This window comes from Bombus bifarius, unplaced genomic scaffold (assembly GCF_011952205.1).
Source record: "Bombus bifarius isolate JDL3187 unplaced genomic scaffold, Bbif_JDL3187 scf7180000009328_frag, whole genome shotgun sequence".
NCBI classification, from domain to species: domain Eukaryota; kingdom Metazoa; phylum Arthropoda; class Insecta; order Hymenoptera; family Apidae; genus Bombus; species Bombus bifarius.
Window position 1 is genome coordinate 1 of NW_022885046.1, and position 23,554 is coordinate 23,554.

General features: G+C 33.9%; 1 protein-coding gene and 1 long non-coding RNA gene across 2 annotated transcripts; one reads left to right on the forward strand and one right to left on the reverse strand.

Annotated features, from left to right (window-relative positions):
• Positions 1–343: 343 nt before the first annotated feature.
• Positions 344–1,800, forward strand: LOC117215024 (the record flags this gene model as incomplete). The annotated part of the gene is made up of 4 exons (XM_033461408.1): positions 344–775; positions 860–1,150; positions 1,234–1,336; positions 1,410–1,800. Coding segments are annotated over 3 exons (819 nt in total), but the record flags the coding sequence as incomplete, so codon positions are not given.
• A 4,366-nt stretch (positions 1,801–6,166) lies between these two features.
• LOC117215023 lies at positions 6,167–19,058 on the reverse strand. Its single transcript, XR_004489004.1, has 2 exons — positions 18,970–19,058; positions 6,167–6,301 (listed from the first exon to the last, which is right to left on the reverse strand). It is a non-coding gene; the product is annotated as an uncharacterized LOC117215023 (long non-coding RNA).
• Positions 19,059–23,554: the final 4,496 nt, after the last annotated feature.

The window sequence follows — 23,554 nt, forward strand, 5'->3', positions numbered from 1 at the left end:
CTGGGGATGTGCTGGAAACAACAATTGACCGAACAAAAAGAAAGGCTGCAATAAAAGCTGCAATTAATATTAAAAAGCAGCAGTCAATGTCACAAAATTACGAAGGCTAACTCTTGATGATGACAGTAATGTAAATGTTTGTGTCATATTATGATGAAATTTAATACTTTTAATCTTACCCCATATCTTATGTTACTAATCAATACTAACCCTTATATGTAGTACACAATAATGTTTGATATCGGTTAATTAATGCGTCAAAATCTAATTGCTTATACAATTGTATGTACATTGTGTATATAAATACTACTATAACGTTGTTAAATATATTCTAAATTTTTAGAGGAAACGTGGAGGCCGACCTAAAAAAAAGGAAAGTGCTAGAAGTAGTTCAGATGAAAAAAACACAAAAAGTCCTACAAAACATAGTAAAACAAAAAAGAATGTTTTAAGCGAAACAATTTCAAAAGAAGATGCAAAACAGCCAGAAAGAATTGAACCATTAAAGTCTTCAATGACAACAAGAGATAGTAATATAAAGAGAACTTTTTCACGGAGTGAAAACACGAAGGGTAAATATTCTAATATTATTGATGATACAGTAATTCCATCAGCAAGAAATGATATTGAAGATCCTTCAATGTGCGAGGATGCACTTGAGAAATTTACTCCTCTTATGAATTCCACGATGGACATCAATTCTACTTATACGCAGAAGATGATGGACGCTACCGCAATTGTAGAACCTTTATCACCAATAAAATCAAACGAAACGGTAGTAATTAATAAAAACTTGGCTAGTAGTATAGGAAAAAATAATGAACCTAAATTTACATCACGGTCGCCAATAACTCTGCAGGAGGAGGTTCAGCAGCTGAATCAAGCGATTGGACTCACCGAGTTCGAAGAATTATTCGCAGAAGATGAGCCATCCCGTGAAAGGGAAATGTCTAATAGAAACATGACGAAACAGGACATTCAAAATGAAATGAAGAAAAATGTGCCCGTAAGAAGGAGAATCGAGGCCTTTGAAAAAGAAAAAATTTCAGAAAAAGCCATTGTTCAAAAACTGGCACGAAGATCTGTCGAAAAAGCAAAAAAAATCTTATTAGCGAAACAAAAGAAGGAGACTCAGATGATGACATCGCAGGTAACATTACAAACAGTATCAAAGTATTCTTCTGTTATAAAAACACAAGCTATTATTCATTCGATATTTTATCCAAAATATAGCTCCAAACAGTAAGGTCCACTTCTGTTTTGCACAGTAAACCTGACGACGACACATCGGACGATGAAGCCAGACCAAGGCGTACAATTCCACATTAGGCGCAATGTAAGTGTTGTTTTACTTAATGAGTTAATAAACATTATAATGCATGGAGTACTCGAATTTTTATCAATTTTAGCATACATACGCGAAAATGAACTTGCAATGCAACGATAAATTCCGAAGAAAGCAGTCTATAAATTCTTTGATAGAAGAATGTGCACACCAGATTTAACTGAAATGTTTGAAAATATAGATAGGAGTAGATTACAACGCACGTCCAGTGCAATATGGAAGACACCACCGCGTTATTCCATGATGGAAAACGAATAGAAGTTATAATTTGTTAAACTGAATGTTGTTGATTTCAAATTGTGCCTTAGAGCAGGAATACTTGCCATACCTTGCGTGTAATATAAAAATGATGTTACATTGCAACTATCGTTAAAAGATGTATGTGTTCTTAAAATATACCAATGAACGTAAGACTATTTCACTTTTTATATTTTAGAATGATCATAGGCATATATTACTTTTATTATACTAATCAAATTTTACCATTTTTTCTTATTTATATGTATCTTCTTAAGAATTAATAAATAAACCAATTAATAAATAATTGTTTTGGTACGACTTTTTAATGAGAAGTAAATTTTATTAGATTTGCCTTATTATCACCGTCGTGTAATAATTCGCGAGATACGCGTGATATAATTCGCACGATTAAATAGCACTGGTGATTTCGTCTCTTCGTGTAACGAGGAGGGTCTGGTAAATGGGTCGACCGTGGACGTTCAATCTTGTAAGAGAACAAACGGCGGCACCGTATCGTCGAGCATTTTTCTTTCGGTCAACAGCCATCCATTTTATATTTAGCACATTCGGTTGCGACGCTAAATTTTCGTTACACCACCAGTTGTTTCGTCTGAAATTCGCGTGACGTAAGTGCATTACACTCTCGCACCCGTCAGCCATTCCTGCGACCACTTCGCGTGCGTTAACTCGATAATATTTCGTCTCTGTTACCTTGTCGCCGTTGCTGCTTGACACATCTCGCTTGCTGGACGACTGATCGATGAAAATTAAAACGGGACGCTGATTTACCGTATCGTTATTTTTGTGTCAGGTATTCTCTTTTTGCCGTTTCGGCGAATTATTTTCATTTCGAACTTTTTTAGTCTTATTGTTACGTCGATTCTTATATTTCAAGATCTAGTCTTGTATGTACGCTGGGGAGCGCTTTTATTTATTGATTCAACAAAGAATATCGTTGTAGGTGTCATACATGCGAGTAAAAGTAACGAAGTACGAGCAGTTTCACTGTAACATACTTCCTGATAATTTCTCGTTATTTATACCATAAGAAAGTATCAAAGAGGAACTCTTATCTCGAACGTGGATCTATTTGTCGATAATGCATGCGTGTAATACTCGAGTGTCGTTCATACAGCGTAAATATACGTGCAGATACGTAAACCTTTTATGATTTTTGTATCAAAGGCAGACCTGCTATAATACTCGCAAGTGAAATATAATTCTACGAAAGAAAATGGAGCAAAAGAGTTTCGTTGGTAATATATTCTTCCTTTTTCATCACAAGTTTCCTCTTTGTTGTGCTTCTGTTACATTATAATCCTGTTAGATTTACGCGCGTAAAATTTCACTTTGTTGCACTATATCTCATCATCGCCATCTGCCGAACACCTGTGAGAAACGCGGTTTACTTTGTCTCAAAGCGAGCAAACGTCTAATTTCACAAATTGGATTTTCATCAACAGCGAGAAGGGCATATGCGATGTAAAGGAGGCTGTAAGGGCGTCCTAGGGCTTACGGTGGTTGTCACGATGCCGGAAGTGGCGCCGAGCAGACACGTCAAGGGAGAATCAGAATCGCTATTGGGAAAACCATCACGAACATTTGTCCTTCGCGCCACCAAAATTCTATCTTCTGAGATATTTTTCGCGTTTCCGAGGTCATCGCCACTCTCCTTAACTTTGCCTTACGATGTATAATATCTCGATGTTACGGTAGTTAGAAATTTGTATTAATTTGGAGAACCTTGCAAAAGTACGCAAATCTGCTACGATAGTCGGATAGAGAGTATCGGCAGAGATCTGTTCCTTTATCGTGAAACTCTCTCGGACAACTTAGATGCTACCAGATATCGATTCTCGCATCCAACCATTTCGTAATAAACGTAGATCACCCAAGAAATTTCTCAATTGTCATCCGTTAATTTCGCGCAACTTTTGCTTTATTTTAGCTACGTGGGAACCTATTAGTGCGCAAATGTTACCCCGAAAATGTTACTCCTCTGTGCCAAATATCGTTCACGTGTATAATCAAAGTTGCATAAAACCGCGTACAATTGCATCAGGAAATTTCTAATAATTTGCTCGTCTCGCAGGACGAAAACAGGCTCACGAAGGATCCCTCTGTTCTGGCTATCGAATGTACCGCAAGCACGTAGTTTCAAGTGTCCGTTCTCTAGAAAATTCGAAACAATTTATGGTCGATGGTCGAGTGAACGGTGCAACGGTCGAGTCGGAAAGATCAGAAAGACAAATCGTCATAGTTCGAACAGACCGGGAAGCAGAAACGCACTTCCATGATCATTTGTATCGTTGCTCGATCTGTTGCTGCGCAATGACCGAGCAAGCTGTTGATTTTTCTTTTTCTGCGATGCTACTATACTCTACACTCTATGCTTTATACCGTTCTTTTGCCCGCTATTTACCTTGTACGCGAACTTTTTATCGCTAGTGGATTGCAAAAATCCTTTTTTATCACGAATTTTACGTGACAATGCGTAGGTCAAGGTGGACGTAAGACAAAGGAAGGTGTAGATAAATAAGACAGGATGTATTTAAAAATAATAAGTTATTTATTACAGATTATTTAATATGTATACAGGCTATTCGTATTATAGCAGCGATAGCTAGTGTTAAATTAACAATGACAGTTTCTATCGTAGTTAATATTATATTGGTTATTGGCCATGACGAAGGCGAATTTTGATAACCCTGGTCGAGGTCGGTGGTCTGGATCTATAACAAATAATACTATATTAATATAGCAAAGAAATGTCGTAAATATCGATATCATTTGCAAGGCGATTCTTTTTGGGCATAGTGAAATTATGTTGATCAGTTTGTGGATATTAGGTTGAAATTAGATAATAAAGTTATAGATTTACCAGTTTTAAGGGATTGTTCAGGCGCCGTTAATTCACTGGATATGTCGCCCTGAAGCAGGATGTTTAAATTTTGGATCATATATTGTACTGATAGGAAGTATTTTATCGATACAATTATGAGTTTATTTGATTAAAATATCTAACGTAGTGTCTAGTCACCAAACGAATTAGTAGATCAGCCGTGAACAATGGCAGTAATTTGTATAATAACAAAGGATAAGCCAAATATAGCAGAATGACTCATCGGCTAGCGGGAGGTTGTGTCTAATTATCAAAAGCGAAAGAAATATGAAAGATCCTAGTTTGTAGGACTTGTTGACAATCAATGTCAACAATTTTTTCGTTCGGTCCATAGAATGTTTTGAGTGGGCTGTATTTCGACACACGACAAAATTGATAACGTAAATAAATCTTATATATTTGTTTCAAGAAATGATAGCTTGTTTGTGAGCGGTATCTTTAGACAGGTTGTTGAAAACTGGATGTTAATTCGGATTTTATATTTTCAATAACTTCGCATGAGTATTTTAGTCAAATCTAGCACGAATCGAACAGGTGAAAACAATCTATACGGCGTTCGTGCTGAGGTGGTATGGTGATAGGTGCGTAAGGAACTACTCTTGGTGTTTTTAACGAACAATAGTTTATTTAGAACTAATCAACAATCAGAGTTAACAATTAACAATTAACAATTACACTTAACAGACAACTGGTAACAACTAACAAATAACGATAGACACCGAGAGATCATACGACGCGTTGCTATGCAAATAATACCGAGGAGTTACACATTTAATGGCGTAAGACAGACTTCCTGTGCTTTTGTTTCGGATCGCGCAGATTCTTCCCTTCGTAGCCCATCGATATCCCCCACTAGCGTGCATTCATTAGATGTGCCGCCAGTGCTGGCACGTGTATGCTCTTCCGAGAATTCGGCGGAAAGAGTGTGAAGATATCGATGGTACATTGGGCACGTCGGTGTTGCGCTTTGGCGGCGTCGCGCTTTGCATCCGGAGCCGTTGAAAAGTTCCGTGGCCCGTGCCGCCACAGTGCTGGGCAGGTTTTTATTTTGTTTACCTAGTGGATCGGTATGATAGAGTTCGAGACATGTGGAAAGTACGGCTTCCAGGCAAGCAGGGGCTGATTCAGCGCATTAAAATAAGAAGAAAATTTCGTATAAACGTTTTCGAGTAGACGCTTGCTTTGTGTCACAGTACTTTCTTACCTATCTTTAGAGAAATTACTCGAATCGACCAGTTCCAGTTTCTACGGAAACGCGAATGCGTCGCGTCATAGATCGTCCATCTTGTTCGAACAGCTTACACGAATTTGTCGAAAATGTTGATCGTCACATCAACTAACGTTTTATAAGTAAGAGATTTTAAACGTCCCCGTATTTAATAATCGAACGGATTCGGATCCGAAGAGCGTATTGGTCCGGAAATAAGGCCGGCACGATTTATCTATTTTCCAAGAAATCGTTCATCTGTGTAATGTTTAGCATCGCAAAATAAGCTATAAGCGGAACGTAAGGTCATATTAGGCATATTATGTTATATAAAATTTTCTTCTTATTTCAGTATTCAGAATCAACCTCTGCCATATTTTCCACGTGTTCTGATTCACCTTGTATAATATATAAGAATGATAATTGCAAATATATTTGTATAATAACTCTATGATAAGCGCTTAATAATACATACAGTGAACTTGTACAGAGTAACGTTTGCTGACTGTCGGAGGCACATTGTTGCTGTCTATGCAAAGACAAGTGCCCATTTCTTGTCGAAGAACTCCAGTCAATTCTAGCGTTTCACCCACATAAGTTTTCAACGCTGAAACATGAAAATATATAGTCGTTATTTTTTAGCTTTGTCTCTATTTGATCTTCATCTTATCTGCTTACGCGCTTAATAATAGAACTAAGTTTGGTCTACGTAAAAAGTAACTTCTTTTTATTAAGACTCATATTTATTAAGATTTAATAAGATACAATTTATTAAGATACATGTAACGAAAGGCAGGAAGTAGTAACATTTTACGTGAATTTGCATGGATCGAATATGCTGATGTGCTTACGAATAAGAGAGTATTGATCGATAATTATTAAAGCCAATTGTTTGTGACATGGGAATAAGCAAAAGTCATTTTTAAGTTTAAAGATCTTTAGTTTAGTATTGAAATGTGTTTAATGTATTTTAGCAAAAGTAGATAAAATAGGAATATTAAAAACATTAAAAACTTAATATCTAGTTCTTGTATTGTCCAAAGTTGTGTTTTGAAGACAAAATTTGACAAAAATGATGCATATACAAATGCTATCTGTGGTCATTAATATATTTTTTCGTTATCGACAGAACATTTTCCCTTGATTTTATTGACATATTGGATTAATCACTTCTTTAAGTTACTCGTTGTTGAAACAACATCAAAATCGTATATTGTTTCATGCTAAAAAATCTACTAAATCAATTGACAGTGAAACGATATTTCGTATACGGTTCTTACAAGAATTATTATTATTTAAGACTTAGGAAAACGTATATACAGTAGCCACGCACACTGTGCGTATTTCTGGCGCGCGTTTCAGTTCAGTGACAGTACTTCGGCGGACTGGATTGCCGAAGCGAAAGGGTTAAAAAAATACGATAAAATCACATGTAGCTCTCTATTTGTCTAGTCGCTTTTGTAGCAATATCACTATGTCCTCTGACATACTTGAGGTTTCATACAATTCACAAATTAAATGAACAACTGTGCAAGCGAAATCGCTGCTGTAGAATCCCCGCTTCTGTAGAATCAGTCGTATGTATTTCAAAATTTAGTGTGTCGCCGGGATTAGCGTTATCCAAAGTACGCCACAGGAATAGAACATAAAGATATTTCTCAAAATTTGTTATTGCTGGTATGATATTGCTGAAATACAAGGCTGCAGTTTCGTAATGTCGTCGAAACATTCAGTTCTTTTTTGGTCAGTCACTTTTCGCGTGTGTCACGACCGGCATACTTCAAATCCGACGGACTGACGATAGAGATAAAGATGTGGCGGCACTCGGCGACAATGTATATCGCTGAAGTGCCTAATGAACCATCAACATCCCAACGGTCCTTCCATCGAAGGTTCTAGAAGAAAGAGCACGTGGCAACGATCGCGGACGCCTAGCAAATGCATGGACGGTGGGGATGTTGAGGAATGACAAAAGAAAGTAATCGGATCCGATCGAAAGTAAAATCATAAGAGTCAGTCTTAGAAAGTCACGCCTAGAGTTCGGAAGTAGATTGTAAAGTGTATTGATGTTAGAAAAAAAATAAAGTTTTCTTTTTTATTTTTTTACCTCAAATTCCTTTTTTATTTTGTTATTTTACGTGACACGTGCTTTGTATTGCTCTGTCGAATTTGAAAGTTTCTATTACGATAGCGGATGGTGCGAAAGACGCAAGTTTCTAGTATTTTAGAGATGTCTGAACGTCAGCTGCGTGATTATGTAACAAAAAATGGAGATATCCACTGAAATATTTTAACACGCAAGAGATTTCATGTTAAGACAATACACGCAAAGTAAATACACACGAATATAATAGTATATCCCTTTCGATGTCATTCGATTTTTGTGTCATTCATTTTTTCCCCGATATATTTGAGCGATTCGAGATAAACAGGATACACTTCTAAACAATTCCTCTCAAAAGTGGCAGGAATTAATATTTTTTCTACTGAAAACAAATAACTCTGGAAATATTGAAAATGTAAAAGAACAGGAAGCTTAAAATCCGTTCACTTGTCGATGTAATGAGCAGAACAATACATATTTGCGATAATAAGAAGAATATCTCTAATGATACTGTAGTATCGGGGAGAAGGGCCCAAGAAACGTCGAGCTAACTACAGACAATGTCGCGAGAGCCGAGGCGCTGTCGGCTCCATCAATGCATTACCGGGTCCTTCAAGTAAATAGCCTTGCCGAAAAGACCTACGTGACCCTGGCTACGAGCGTCTGCAGAACACGTGTGCGGTGGGCCTTGCAAAAGACAATAGAGTGCTACAACGGCCAGAGAGTCAGTGGAGAAGCAGAGTGCGAGTTGAGCGGACACGGAGTGTGAGTCGGCGTGCGACGATATTGTAGTCGGTCCTTTTGTTATTGAATATCACTTATTAAAATACACTAAACTTTGAACTCTACCATCATCACTTGTCCTTACTCTAAGAAACCATCAGTTACTACAATACTTTTAATACATCAAAAGGCAAATACTATAAAAAGATTCGACGCGCTCTTTGAATACAGCTACTATCAAGATGTATAAACATTAGTACACATAATTAGCCTAGATCGTGTCGAAGTAGTAAGTACGTATGTACTTTTGACGAATTTTTAAATTCAAAATTCTTTTGAAATCACGTTTAAAATACAGTTATTCTTAGAATATGATTTAAAATATAATCTTCTTTTTACTTTTTGCGTAATTTATTACGTAAATCATTACTAAAGAAAGTTACTTTCCAGTTGTGTTACAAAGTAATCCACTTTGTACACAGGTATGTAATAAATTGCCAGAAACTTTGATGAGAACGAACTTTTTGTTAAAAAAAGTGACATCTTTCATGTATGATTTCCTCTTCAATCTAATATTTGCTTGGTAGTAGTATATCAAATATTTTTGAGCTAAAAGTAAGTAATAAATATTCGGTAGGTTTATATGCGGAATGCATAAATAATTGTTATGAGTATTGAAAGTATTACATTTTTCTGTCTAAATCGTTTCGGTTCAATTTGGAAAATCTTATTCTGCGTGTGCAATTAATACCAGCAGCATGTCAACTCTAAAGTTTCATATCACGAAAAGAGTTTATGCAAAAGACGAGTAAGAGTTAAGTTTGACATCGAGTAAAGAAAACCCAATTTGAAATTGATCTAACAGTGTTTTTCTAAATTATTTCTACGTATTGTTCAATTTGTTCTTTTCTCAATATTGTTGGATTTAATTAACGCAGCGTCATATTTACGCTAATATCTGCTTGTTAAGCATAACTTTAATATATAATAACATGATCTATAACTCTTTACAATTTATATTTTATCATGGCATATGTTTTAGAATATTCTCCGGCTTCTTGTAATTTTTATTCATACCTATTCCACGTGTATCATGTTCTCTTTATTAACTTGAAACGTTTTACACGCACAGGTGTACGCGAGTACTATCAATTACACGTACATACAGAACTTCCTCAAGCTAATATTATCAACTCTAGAGCTATTAATAAATATTCATAAAGGGGATACTTCTTCACGACATGTAGTTTAATAGTTTATTAACACATTGACTGCCACGCGTGTTTTCAAAAAAATCTGCGTCAGGCCACGCGTACAGCAGTACCAAGCGTTATCTGCTAGGTGCTCCTATCGATATTTTAGTAATGCGAATCGCTCAAGTGGTGGTCTCAAGAATGATCTTTCGTTTCGCTTGTTCGCTACATTAAAACCGCTAGCTGTTGTCGAATATAACGAAGGAAAGTGTGGTATAGATTATTCCGATCAAATGGTTTCTTATGCCACCATAATTAGAAAAGGAATCAAATGGTACAGAAAACTTGGCATTCAATTCCTTCTGGGAATTTCTGTTGTAAACGCTTTGACGGTTTACAAAATTGCAACAAGGAAAAATATAAATATTGGAATATTGTTATTCTATAAATTTATTATTATTATGTTATTTTTATTTATTATTATATTATTTTTTATTATTATTATATTATATTATTATTATTATTTATTATTATATACTGTTATTTTATAAATTCAGAAAGATAGTTATATTCACTGTATATACTACGTACATATATGTATAAAATATATGATTTTTTAGGAATATCTCTCTACTTTAAACTGTTACTAGCAAAGATACTTTGCAAGTAGCATTCTTATATGTTGGATTACAAGCTATTTCAATTAGCCTTGCAGTGAATATACTGTACAATATTTGTCATTTTAGCGAATGTCGTGATATTGTTCTGTAGGAGTACCAAAACATAGTTATCTTCTATTAGCAAATAAAATTCTATTTTTGATGAAATTTAGTAAAAAATATTAAAGTATCCGAGGAACAATTTCTTTTGCCTGCAAAAGTCACTTTGAGCAGGTGAAATCGAATCTTCAAGATTTTGATTAACTTGTGATGATCCGAGATACAGTAAAACTTTGCATCGCTCGATTGAAAAATATTTGTGCGCTAGGAATAAATCTCGAGTAAATAATGAGTTTGCTATTTTAAAGATAAAACGTGTAACAGGCATTACATGTAAGAAATACAGTGCGGGCAAAATAACAGCTCACTTAACATTTCTGTTAATTTCTAAATACATAGGATTTTTCACCAGATATTAGCGCTTTTATTGGAACAAACAAATGAAAATGAACAATTCCGTGTAACATATTTCGGAGTCATATTGATCTGATATGTCAAACATATACATTGATATTTCGAAAATTAAAAATTATTTTCTAGAGTTGACATGTTGTTTTTCAGGTAAGTAAAATTTTTTTTAATGTATACTATATCTAATTTATTAAGTGTAATTACCAGTTATTCGCCCCACTTTTATAATTTCCTTTGTATATTATATACATTATAATCTAAAACGTATTTGTTCAACGTATTTGTCGTCCAATACCGATGATTTAGTCATAGACCGAATTTCTTTTACCTGTAAGTTCAATATTTTGGCAACTGAGACTAAATTAGAAGGTGTCCGTTTAATTTTTCTTCTACCTTTTCCATAGAAAAATGTCTGAAAGTCCAAAACAGAAAAGAGAGAAATTGCCAGAGGAGAACATGAGTGGGGCTTCGAAGCTACTCTTCAAAAATAAAATGGCCCAAGGACAGGTCACTGAAGCTTTCAATGTTTCAAAAACGACGAATGTGAAGTCTGGGCACACGTCGAATGCGCAGATCAAGAAAATATTAAGTATTTTCCATACGATATACATAAAAATCAAATTTGAATAAGAATATGTATACTGATATCTAGAGGACTTTTTAAAACATTATTAACCATTTAGAGCAAAAGATCAAATAATTAAATAATTGATCGGTACTGGACGACAATTTTTCGTTTCCTACAAATTCCGACATTACTATTCTTGCACATTGTTAATTCGTCAATTCGTATTATTGAATTTCATAAAATTAATTTTCCTACTTTTATCAAGTTCCATTTGTGCTATAAAGTCACTTTGTAAATTTTCATTTTTATCAACTCTAGCACAAGGTACTGTGCGACTCTCCCCTGCATCTTAATTTGTATGTGATTCGAAATCCAAATTATTCGATATTTTTCATACCAAACTACGATAAAGATTCTTAACAACTTCTGCAAGATTACCTATACTAGCATTTATGAAGTTCCTGTCTCACAAGATCAATAACCAAGCCTTTTCCTCGATTCTTTTTCTCTGATGAAACGTTAAATAGTTTTCTTCCTTCTTTCTGTCCGGATGAATTTTATCTTTTTCGTAGGTCATTGATATCTGGTCGCTTTTTTAAATTAATTTTTCCGTAGTTTTCATGTCACAATAAAGAGATTAAAAAATGCTGGATCAAAATTCTTAATGCTTTTCTCACCCACTCCGTACTGTTATCTTTCTGTTCATGTTCAAAATAGCGAATAGAGGTACATATAGAGGCGAATACTTCTGTGTTTAGTCTATTGACACCCCCTCCCTCTCGCCCCTTGATGAGGTTGACTCGTGTTAGATTACAATATCAGTTTGCCTAACAATCAGAACTACATGGAATTTTGGGGATATACAGGCTGAGTCTTCAACAGCAAACCACCTGAATAATTCTTTCAATTTTTTGAGACGCAGGGAAATGTTTGAAACAAAAGTTGTTTGGTTTCTAGGAGGCTATTACGCGATGGAAAAAGTTTTTCTCAGATGGACGCGTTTACGAGTTTTAAAGAACACTTTAATAGGCTTCGTTTTTTTTTTAAAGTGTAGCCGTGTAGTTTTGAATACCTATTTGTCCCATTGTTGCTCTTTTGAAGACGGATTTAAATATCGCGGTCATTTAAGGTCACTCAAGGTCATAAAACGTAGTAAAATAGTCCAATCGAACGTAATGTTTCAATATTCCGAAACAAAGGAATATGGATTTACCATTTTCAAGATAAGCGGCCCGTTTATAAAACACCATTAAACTAGGAGACGCAATCAATTGGAGAAAAGATAAATTTTCTGTGACTACTTATCGTAATCGAATTCGACTCTACATCTTCGTTACTTTGTCGAAATTGCTATGTATAATAATTATTAATTATGAATAACGAAAGAAATCCTTAACCGAAAAATACTTCGTTATTCAGTATTCGTTGTTTAATATAATTATAAAACACCAATCAATAATAACACAGCTACTTCACAGCGAGATATTTGAATTATTCATCTAATATAAAGAATAAGAATTTTGGAACAAAAAATTAAACGGTTAGTACAAACATTCGATAATTGCACGAAAAAGTCCTCTACGTAGTTACACAGCCGTCGTGTCCACTTTGAGAAGGACAGATTTCCCTGAGGTATCGCGGAAATTTGGCGGTCCATTGCGATCGAGCAGTGTAACATGATCCAATATTATCAGTTATCGTTGAGACAATGTATCCGAGTAATCATTCAAAACTGAAAATTGCCTTATTTTAGGCTTTTTAAAATTAAATTTCCACTAACGCATTTGTAGGATTTCCCCGACTAAAATAAGATCAAACATGATATAATATGAATAATATTTAATTATCAATTATTAAGTAAGCAAATATGTTCCAAATTTAACCAGTAAAACGCGAGAAACATATTAGCAAAAATTTCATTGATCAAAAATCGCAAATAAGAATCTTTCAACTTATCGCCAGCCTTTAACGAGGCTCTCTTTCTCTTTCATTCGCGTTGTCAATTTTGAGGAATAGAGTCGTTCCTACGTCTCCATAATTGTAACGTTTCAGTCCCGATTTTTGTGAAATTATCGAATGTAATTATTAAAATTGTATACACGACATATTACAAACATTGAATCGAATCTTCTTCTGCAAAACGTTATCGAACACGAAAAAACGAACACGAATAATCGAATCGAAAATTACTAAACGATCGGCTGTTGGATAAGTGTTTACTAAGAATCTGACTAAGTACACTCTCTTAAATGCAAATGACTCATTGAACTTTTTTGATATTAACTTTTTAATGAACGGCAATCCTCGAATAAAATCTTACTCAAACTGATAACATTAACAAAATATTTAAAAAATGTCAAAATCGGCGGTATCTCCTTTTTTTGTAAATATTTACCGGCTATTGAATCCATTGATTCTCGATTGCCTTATCTGTTTGCTTGTGTATATCTTTTATATATACATAGATGGATACACAAATAAGTTTCGTCTATGGCGAGATCAATTTAGCCACCTGAGTAACCAGCTATCTTTCGAATCAACAGATACAATACCGATACAATGATACGACATGCGATGTACATACTCGAAACGTTACAGATTGAATCAATGAATTAATGAATTAATGAATGAATTAGTAGCTGCTAATCATTGGTAGGATACACGCTTGTTAAAGATCGAAGATGTCCCTGAATTAATTAGCTTTGAAATTAAAAGGTTAGGTATGTGGGAAATTTTGCGTTTGAGGGAAATTATTCGAAGATAGCAATATGGTTGATGATACGGAAGTGTAGGTGTAATAGGGTGAATGCAACGAGCAATGTATAATAAACAATTGATAATTGGTAATAATGTATAAATAATTCGTAACGATTAAGAATAGAAGCAGATGGTAATATTTAATTAGAACCCATGTTTTTTGTTTCAACTTCCAATTTATGTTCCTTTGATAGCAAAAACTAAAATAGCATTGATTATAATAGATTTTGAATATAGAGATTGAAAATTGAAATGGTTTATCAATTGGGCTGATTTCAAACTAATCTCGTAAAAAAGTTGTAAAGAGGGGAAATATAGCTTTAAGAAATACGCAATTAGTCGAGTGTTTACGGTACGTGCCAATAACAAGACAAGCTTTTGACTTTTGGAGAAGTCGACTGTAACAAAAATATATTATATTATATTATATTATATATTATATTATATATTATAGCTATAATTTTAGCAGATACTGTTTATCTATTTCGTTTTGCGTGTATTAACGTCCTCATGGTGTATCGTATAGTAATTAATGCATCAGATTATATACATATCGGTGTTTGTAGGTAACACGTTATACAGAGTGGAGAAGCAGCATCAAATTGTCACGATTGCAAAATAAAATGAGTGAACGGCTGGTGAACGAGCAAAATACTCGTACAATAACAAGTGAATGTAAAGGGAGCTCTAAATTCAAAGAAATTCCATTTTATCAGCCGAACAAAATGTATAATCTGATAACGTTTTGAGGATAGTAAGTTAGGCAGGCGAAAAAAATAGGTGTTAACGATCAAGTATAACAGATACAGTAGTAAATATTCAACAATTTTTCAACCGTAATGTATTTATACACAAATCTGCTTACTTTGTATCAAAGTTTCTGTTGAAAATGACAACGTGAGTTCGTGCTCGCCATCCATATGCAGATGCGTTAGTGATAAGAAATAGTAACTAGAGGATGATACTAGTTACAATCGATAGATTTAATCGATAGGCTTAAGATGCTTTTTTGTTTTTATCCCTAGTTTTTGTAAGCAATGTGTGCAATAAAGGCTTTTTTTGGCTCAGAACGGTGTAATAGATTTATCCATTCAATAAAATAATAACTACTCTGATCTTACCTCTGAGTATAGAAATAACAACAGTTTCGATACATATATTTTTATGTACAGCATGTATAAAAAGTGTCAGGGCGTATAAGTGTCCACTAGCGTGATTTCGGAGGATCGGAGCCTCTTGATCGATTGATTCATGCAAAATTTTGTAAAAATTGACGTTTGCTGGCACCGTATGCTACTTAGCACGAGGATCAAATGGAACTTTACTGGGAAAGTATATTTGGATACCATGATGTGCAAGATATTATTCTTGTATATGTAGGATTTGTATACATTTTAATCAATTTACTTTTTTTAATCAATTTAATCCTCATTTTATCAATAAATCCAATTATTTTGCCATCTATCTCTATTACCGACTATCGAATTGTTCGTTGTTCCAAAAATGTGTTGCGCGCAATACTGGGCACTATTAAATAAATTTTCATTTAAATAATTGTTTAAATGTTAAAAGACAGAAATAAATTATTTGCAATTTCAACAAGTTTAGATATATTATTTAAAATAATGAGATTAATTGTTATTTACAAATTTTATTTTCTATTTATTCTAAAAGAAAGCTAATAAAATCAGAATCTTTGTTTGAAAGTCTTTTTTCACGCAGTAGATAATTCTGTAATAATGTGAAATCACGCTGATTGCTCCATTCTGTTTATCACGGGCTATCCCACCTGCTAACGAAAACTTGTTGTTTCCTCGTTGATGTCACATTGCTTACTTTCTACCTGACTGCGAAATATAAACTTGTTGCGAATAATCTCGATGTAAGACCCAATGAAATTTCAACGTCATTTCTCCAGAAAACGGTTCAATTGCGACTCATAGCTTATTTTGAAAAGTTGGCAAGTTGGTCCTCGCGATGAGTAGACGTTTGTAAAACTGTATCATCCAGAGTTGTAGAATTAGGGTGGTCCGGTCAAATAAGTGTATTTTTTATATACTCTGTACATATACAGGCTTTTCCAGAATAATTCCATACCGCCAGACAGGATAAGACGTCAAACAAGAAAAAAACATTTTTCTTTTCTTCAGCTTATTTTTGCGCGTAAACTTTTTGTATTTAAAGCTAAAGTTTGAAATAGTTGTCGATACTCTGTCACACTGAACGTATTTCATTGTAAGCTAGCTCAAGCAGAAACAAAGCCTTATACAAGAAAACTTCATCCTCTTCCTTTGACTTACTTTTGCATACAGAAAAATCTGCAGTCTAAGTGTGCTATCCTGAGATTCCTTGATCATACATATCTTTTCTAAATTTTTCGTTTCTGTTAACAAAACTTCCATAAATGATAAAGTGCAGGTATTCCTAAAGGAAAAAAATGTAAAGAAACTAAAATTAACGCCCAAACACCCAAAATTTCAACATTAACCCGCCATATATATATTGTTAAATATGTAAATTCGCACGTTCGTGGGGAGACGCGATCTCGAGGAAGTGCGCCAACGGGAATCGTAAATTCCCGTTACGATTGACTACTCGACGCCACGAATCGTTCAATCCCTTATTTCTTTTGGGATAATGAGGGTAGTTAACATGAAGAGAACGCTGCTATTAACAGATTATTATATATGTCGGAGATGAAAGGAAAACCTGAGCCTTCCCTTTGCAATTTTGAGGAAGCCTTCTAATGCTTTAGCCTAGATTTTATCATAACTGTAATTAAGCAATTGTCATTTGTAATTGTTTGACATTTGTGAAAGCGAAAGTGGGTTCGAGGTGACAACTGGTCGCCGAACGTAGCCACGGTCACGGGATAAACGTTTTGCCTGACGAAGGTGTGGATCGGGTGTATTGTTCTCCCTAGAAATCACATAGAATTGTACTTTGGAGATGCTGATATAATGGGACACACGTTGTATTAGGAATCAATCTCCAGACAGAAACAAGTCGTCCCATATAACGTAATACGTTATACCGTCATACCATATAACGTATTACGTTATAACGTTATAACGTTATACCATATAACGTAATACGTTATAACGTCATCCCATAAAACGTAATACGTTATAACGTCATACCATATAACGTAATACGTTATAAAGTTATATCATGTAAAGTAATACGTTATAACGTTATACCATATATCGTTACATATGTCACGACCGGCATACTTCAAATCCGACGGACTGACGATAGAGATAAAGCACTCGGCGACAATGTATATCGCGGAAGTGCCTAATGAACCATCAACATCCCAACGGTCCTTCCACCGAAGGTTCTAGAAGAAAGAGCACGTGGCAACGATCGCGGACGCCTAGCAAATGCATGGACGGTGGGGATGTTGAGGGATGACAAAAGAAAGTAATCGGATCCGATCGAAAGTAAAATCATAAGAGTCAGTCTTAGAAAGTCACGCCTAGAGTTTGGAAGTAGATTGTAAAGTGTATTGATGTTAGAAAAAAAATAAAGTTTTCTTTTTTTATTTTTTACCTCAAATTCCTTTTTTATTTTGTTATTTTACGTGACACATACATCGACACTCTGTGTTACCACAGATTTTATACGAAACAGTGAAATTGGAAATTGAATACTGTATTCAGAGTTAAAATATAATGCTATATGGAAATGAAATAGCACTTCAAAGACTTGATAGATTTCGTTAATAAAATAAAGCAAAATAAATCTTTAATTCACTCACTACGAATTTATGGTATTGATTAAAATCAATGAATGTAGAGTTACTTCCGATTAAGGGTACAACTGTTATAAATTAAGAGCATAATTATATTGAATTAATGGGAAAATGTTGTTATAAATTATTGGTATAACTGTTAAGAATTAATGATGTAATTGTTTTAGATTAATGGCTTAAATGTTATAAATTAATGGCTTAGAAGGTATAAATGAATAGCTTAAATGTTATAAATTAATAGTTTAAATGTATAAAATAACAGTTTAAATGTTGTACATTATTGGCTTAGATGTTGAAAATTAATAGCTTAAATGTTATAAATTAATGGCTTAAGTGTTATAAATTAATAGTTTAAATGTTATAAATTAATGGCTTAAATGTATAAAATAATAGTTCAAATATTGTAAATTAATGGCTAAGATGTTGTAAATTAATAGCCTAAATGTTATAAATTAATAACTTAAATGTATAAAATAACAGTTCAAATGTTGTAAATTAATGGCTTAGATGTTGTAAATTAATAACTTAAATGTTATAAATTAATAGCACAAATGTTGTTTCGAATTGTGGATCTTTGAAGTCGAAATAATGTTATAAGAACACTAAATTTATACTGAGGATTAATTTTAAAATAGTAATATATTTATTTCATGGACGATTTCTTATATATTCATCGATACACACTTGCACGCGTCTCAGCACTTTCTTCTATACCCGACTGTTAACCGACTGAACAGTTTACATTCATCTGTTTTCGAGACGCCGCGCACACACATACATCCACACGCTGATATTCACATACAAGTATCTCTACTACACATTTAACCCAGTCCAACACAGAAAATTATACATATCTCAACAAATGTTATAAATTAATAGTTTAGACGTTATAAATTAATTGCTTATATGTTATATATTAATGGCTTAAATGTTATAAATTAATAGCTTAAATATTATAAATTAATTTCTCAAGTATTGTAAATTAATGGCTTAGACGTTATAAATTACTAGTTACAATGTTGTTATTTGATATTTTTTTTATTTACCTTATATTTAAATTCTTCTTGGATGTTCACTGTCCGGAATTTCAGGCACGAAAGAGCTCGCGCGCGACTTCCGCGTTCCTTATATATCTTGACAAGGTGCCGAGATGTCAATCAAACGTTAACGATCTCTTGACATAGCAAAGGACGGGTTTTCCATTATAACAAAATCAAATTGAACAATTTCTTAATTTTTATCGTAAATTGGCGCCTTCGACGATTTAATACGCTATCCATTTTTATCATTTTAATAGTTTCTACAAACTAAGACTAAATTCACACCTCCTTGATACTAGTTTTCGACTATCAATTAGTTTGAACAAAAAGGGAAAAGAGCCTAACGGCAGTCGATGACGTTACTGTGAAATATGTTATGGTATTTAAATAATCAGCCAGATAAAATTCATATTAATCATTATATTATATTATCGATATTCGTTCATTTACTCGTGCTAATTACAAAATAAAATGTTCTCTTTTCTTGAATAACACCTACATCACCGTCTGCGATATTTAAATTTCTTATTTAATGCTTATTTAAAAGTCAGGTACCTTTTTAATTCCTCTCAAGTTAAACGAGTAAATTTACTCGTTATAGTTGTAACATAAAATGGCTATTTTCTTCAATACCACTTGCATCGCTGTACGTGATACAAATATTAATTATGTATCGAATAATATGTACCAATTGGCTGTAATCGCGATTAGGTATTTCTTCGTTTAATCTATCAAGAGATCTATTAGGCTATTAGCGAAAGACTTATTGATTCCTCAAAGATGTATCTTAACTTAAATCTTAAAGATTAACTAAATGATTATATTTGATTAGTATTCGACAGTGTCTATCATATTCAGCCATCTTCTTTTATAATTGATACTGCTCGGATCAATTATTTTATAATAAATTGCAGATTATGCCACGGTATATTATAAGATATTTGTCTATAGCTCTTTTTTCTAATTCATTGATTTTATTATTAGTCTCGTTGGTTTTTCCTGTGAGTATCTGCTGTACGTACATTGGAAATACATAATGGATACGTACATTATATATATATTTTAAAATATAAAAATAAAAAATTAACAATACTATTATAAATATTGCTATTATAATTAATTAATAATAATTTAATTAGATAATTAAATTAAAATAATTTATAAATATTTAACGTAATAAAATAAAATTTTTTAATAAAATTGATAAAAATTGAATTATCTTGTATATAAGTATATATTAATATATAATTATTAATTTTAAATATATTAATTTTAAAATCTTTATACATATATTTAATTTTATAAAAAAATTAAAATATAAATATAAATATTTTAACTTTAAATTGAAAAAAATGTATTATATATAATTAAATATTTATATATAAAAATTAATATAAATTATAAATATTTTATTATCTTGAGATATATAATTAAACTATTATTAATAATAGGTAATATTAATTTATAATTATTTATTTATTTATATATATATATACCTCGGGTTTACATTAGAATTAGGGTTAGGGGCGTGAAACCAATCTTCGTTTGGGTTACACGTTGTCGTTATGCAATAGAGAAGACATTGACTAGTGCAAATACGATTACCATAGAACCGGACAAGTAACCGTGGTTATTAGATATTCGAGAGACTAATGACAATGATCCTAGGTTCAATAACGAATCCGCGGACAACGGGACGGTAGTCGTACGCACTCGCAAAAAATCTAAGTCGGATTCCTTGTTAATATTCGCTGACCGTAAGGAATTAATCCTTTTTTGTCGATGAGACTGCAAGAGAGAGAGACTTTCCGACCCGGTGATACCCCAGAGGAAAAATATGACGGAGTGTGTCTAAGGACACGAGATTATCGGATTCGTCGGGGACATCCTACGTTCGGAAAGTAAGGGAAATTGACGTTGCTGCTAATTGGCCAATCTCCATATCGGTAGTTAGAAAAGGATGCTAGCCGCCCTTGAGGGAGGGTTGCTAGTGGGAGACGTCGTTCGTGGAAAAATAGGTCTCTCCTGTCTTTCCGTAACTGGGACAAAGACTGTGTATCTGTTGAAGGATTTTAGGTAACTAGATATTAGTGTTTATGACGATCCTCGGGCTAGCCGATCACGTACTGTGGAGACGCGTCGACATCTGGTAAACATCCTGCCCGGAGAATAGGATCTGCGTGTGGCGAGCTACGGGACAGAAACCGTTGGAATGTTTACTGCCATGTGCCGCTACAAATCTTTCTTTTAAGGAGAGCTATAGGATTACTTAATGCCTTTGTTAGATGGAGAGTTCGTCCCGTTGACCGTGTGACACCAATTACCTCTCAGAGAAAAGACATCGACTCCCGACTGTCGGACGCCAACGCCGCGACGCATCTTAGTCCTCGTCAGAGATAAGGCCCCAACCCCGACTTTCGGACTCCTTGGAATCCACACCAAACCCCCCAACATCCCCAAGCCAGGGTGTATATAAGCCGAGACTTCACCCAGCCCGGGGAGTTCTCGTTCTAGTTGCTGTTCTTGTACAACACCCCTTTCTCTGTTCAACGTTATTCTACTGTAAGTGCCAAAGTCATAATAAAGTTCGATAAAAGAGAATTAATAGTTGGGCTACGACTCAGCTTTCTTTTCTCTCGCAACCCAAGTATCCATTTTACGTGACATTTTGGCGATCCGTGCCAGGATCCATCAACTTCAAGAAAACGAAATTACGCATTTCGGATGCGATCGACTGCAGATCAGCTCACTTTGCGTGAAAACGACTTCTACGGAAAGCGGACTACGGTCATCACCAAAACTGAAACTGGTCACGAAAAGAAGAATATTCAGGTAAAGAACTGGATTCTTTTAAATATTATCGTACTCGTCACAATAGCTTCGCTAGTACAGACTCCAACAACAGTACAATAACCAATAGGAGCAAAAAATCAGAAGACACATCTTCTGTTAGCCCTATGGCTACTGGTGTGGATCCAAGTATTCGGGCCATACTAGACGCTATGCAGAAGCAGAACGAAATCAAGTTAAGAAAACTGTTAAAGGAGACTATTAAAGCAGCGACTAGTCGGAGTTATCAGGGTAGTTTAGTTTCTAATAATTTGAGCAAAAGCTTGGAGAAAACAGACGTTACTGTAGGAAATGAAGAAATGGTTTTGAAAGAATTTTCAAAAGAATTGCAGTCCAATGTAGAAAATTCTTATGAAAAGAAAGTATCAATTGACACCGCTTCACAGGATTATATTTTCATTAAAACGGACTTAATGTTTGATGTCAATAGCTCAACAGAATACCAGAAAGAGTCTGTGAAACGAAGGAAAGAAGATATTGCAGTATTGTATAATGATTTGTCACCATCTTCGTCACAAGATACTCAAAATTTACAAGAATGGTTTGACAAAAAAAGTAAAAGTTTAGGAGAAGCAGAAAAAGATCATAACAAGAAGGATAATATTTCAATGAGAAATATTTTGGACGGCGATACAAATAAAGAAAACCAAATTGAAACGAAGGAATTAGAAGCAGTTAGTAAATCAACTGCTGAAAATGATACAAAATCAATAGACAACGTTGAACAAAATATATCATTAGAATCCATACAAAAAGCAAGAGATAATGCTTACAATAATGAACATTTGCTTATAGAAGAAGACCAAATGATGACAGCGAAAAATACGTGTGACACTACAGAATCAAAAACTTCAGCAGATCTTATGTCGAGAAATTTAGATGCTAATACACAAGAGAAGTCTTTAGAGAATAAAGATGACAAGAATCCATCTCCATCTATGTTAGATAGTAGTAAACGGAGCAGTCGTTATAATGTTGCTGCAAAGCCTGCTACTTCGCCAAAATTTGAAGAAATTGTTTATAATCAAACCAGACAATCAAACACAAATAGAATTTTGCGAAGCGCTTTAAAGACGAAATTAATCGAAGACAAGTCTGAAATAATTAATAAACAAAAGGCATCGGAAAATGTAGAAAATAAATTTGCCAAAGAAGAAAAAAGACGTGTTAAACAAAAATCAATTTCAGATAGTGAAAACGAAACAACTGATACTCGTCAACGAAGGGAAGTTCTTTTAACGAACACAGCTAGTGATAGCGATAGGTATAAATCTGTAGAAAATGATAATGCAGTAACGGGTGTAATAGCAACTGATGAAGCGAAACATAGAGGCAGACCTAGGAGATCGGATAAAGTCGAAGTTAAAAAAGATGAAGATACAAGGAAGATCCTACAAAATGAGAAGGGTGGATTAGAAGAACAAAGAAAACTCGAAGAAGATACAAAAGAACAAACTGCAGAGACAGAAGTCAATTCAAAAGGTATATTAAATAATAAGTGCGATTTACTTGATACCGAAAGAGCTATTGAAATTAATGATACGGTTCAAGATATTAAATTTACTGAAGGTAAAAGCCGCACTCAAAATGATATGGAAGATGTAGTAGAAGATTCACAAGAATTATCTAATAAAACTAAGTTATCAGAAATAAGGATTGTACTTAACAAAATTGAATATACAAAAACTATTTTACGGAATAAAAAGAATTCATTAGAAAGAGAAAGAGGAGTAAGGAAAAA